Below are 1,902 nucleotides of genomic sequence, written 5' to 3'. Positions count from 1 at the left end.
TGGGGACTGGGGCTCTGGCAGGCTGCTCCAGTGGAGAGGCTTGCTGGGATATATAACCACATGACCAGTTTCTCAACTGCCACCCACCAAACTGATGGAAATGTACAATGGAAAAAAAACAGGTAGTTAATGCATTCTGCCCAAACTAAGAAGATTGCTAACACATTGGGGAAACTGACCTTGGCACCAAGTTTGCAATGACATTTCATTTGTTTCAAATGAAATTAAACATTTCAAATGTTTCATTTAAAACATTTCATTTCCTTATAGTTTTTCCATGCATTTAAGTGAGGGGTATTATAGGAAGTCCATTCTGGCTCTTGAAAACAGACAGTTGTGGGACATGTATAAGCCTTTGACCAAATCCTGTGAAACTACATTTCTTACTTTCAGAGATTGTGATCCAGGGGAAGTTAATAAGGATGGGTGTTCTCATGCCATGATGGCAGGCTGCCAGAGGGCATTTGAAGGTGAATATGGTCAGTTTGGTCAGTGTTCCAGAAGTTCCTGTAATCACTGGAGCCTTCTGCTGTGATGTAGGTTTGGGTAACAAACTTTATAAGTGTATGCCAACAAAAGAGAACCTACATTCTTTCACAAAAGATGCTCTTTCTTTAATTTATAAAAATCTTCCACTTGAAACTCTGGAAGTTGATGTAAAAATGGCATTAGGAGTATTTCAACACAACAAATAAAATACATTTCATGAAAGAGAAGGCATCTCAAGACCATGAAAGAATATTCAAATTACACAGATGTGGTGACTTCAGTGATGTGAGTGAGGGCCCTTTTTTTATACCAAGAACAAGTATTTGTCTCCAGTATGAAGTGTCAGCCATTCACAATGCTCAAGACAGTCAGCTAAGTCTTATCCAAAGATTTCTGGGGTTTTCTTTACCTGTTCACTTTAGATCACATGTTACAATATCTAAGCTATGGGAAAGATCTCAGAAAATGGTAACTGAAGATCACACTAAAACTACAGAAGAAAGTGCATCTACTTAATAACTTTCTAAAATTTAAACATGTATAGTAAATTAAAATAAATGTGCTAGAAATAAAATAGGGAAAAAAGAAAATCAAACATTAGCAAATGTTCATGACACAATGTGAAGAGAAAAAAGGATGTAGAGTTTAAAATGTCATATTTTGAATTATCCTATATAAATATACACACAAAATCTCTGGTAAAAAGATGGAACAACTATTCATTGTGGCCAGTAAAATTTTTCAATAGAATTATTAAGTTTTCTCTTGTATTTTCTAATTTTTTGCAATGAATAGAAATTATTATAGTTATATTTTCATTAAACTAAAAGTAAATGTTACTGGAAATAGTTTAAACAGCAATGTTATTTAATGTTAACTGGTACAATCTTCTTTGAAAGCAAAATAAAGTACTTACCAAAAATAGAAGCTTCACTAACTTTGAACCAGAAATTCTCCTCACATGATGCTGTTTTCAAGTAATACATAATTCTCACCTATTTGTTTACAGATATATTTATTGCCATGCCATTTACAATGCTAAAAATTGGCATCAATGATAGGAGTTATTGAAATGAATTATAGTACAGATGTGTAAATGCATATTGCACACTCATTAGTACAGCTACAAAAATATTTTATCACCAGTGAAAATACTTATTTATGAAAATAGCAGGGCCTGGATTCTCTGTTGCTAGTCATATAGAATATCTGAGAGGAAGGTGAGGCTGGTTTTCTTCTTTGACTTACTATATTTTTCAAAATCTGTACAATGTACTTACCTAATTCCTTATAAAATATGATAATAAAATGTTTATTTTGTTGTCTGAGAAGTGTTACTTCTCTTAATAATTTCAAATTATTTACATTTGGATTGTAAGTACACAGGCAACAAGGAGTAAAAAATCACCTGGA

General features: G+C 33.0%; 1 protein-coding gene across 1 annotated transcript; it reads left to right on the top strand.

Moving 5' to 3' along the window:
* Positions 1 to 253: 253 nt before the first annotated feature.
* Positions 254 to 1,016, top strand: LOC114489328 (39S ribosomal protein L39, mitochondrial-like; the record flags this gene model as incomplete). Its single annotated transcript, XM_036016011.1, is given in 3 exon segments — positions 254 to 477; positions 479 to 691; positions 693 to 1,016. Coding segments are annotated over 3 exon segments (750 nt in total), but the record flags the coding sequence as incomplete, so codon positions are not given.
* Positions 1,017 to 1,902: the final 886 nt, after the last annotated feature.

This window comes from Phyllostomus discolor, chromosome 2 (assembly GCF_004126475.2).
Source record: "Phyllostomus discolor isolate MPI-MPIP mPhyDis1 chromosome 2, mPhyDis1.pri.v3, whole genome shotgun sequence".
In the NCBI taxonomy this organism is placed as follows: Eukaryota; Metazoa; Chordata; class Mammalia; order Chiroptera; family Phyllostomidae; genus Phyllostomus; species Phyllostomus discolor.
The sequence above is the reverse complement of the archived record's forward strand: the minus strand, read 5'-3'. Positions and strand labels throughout refer to the sequence as shown.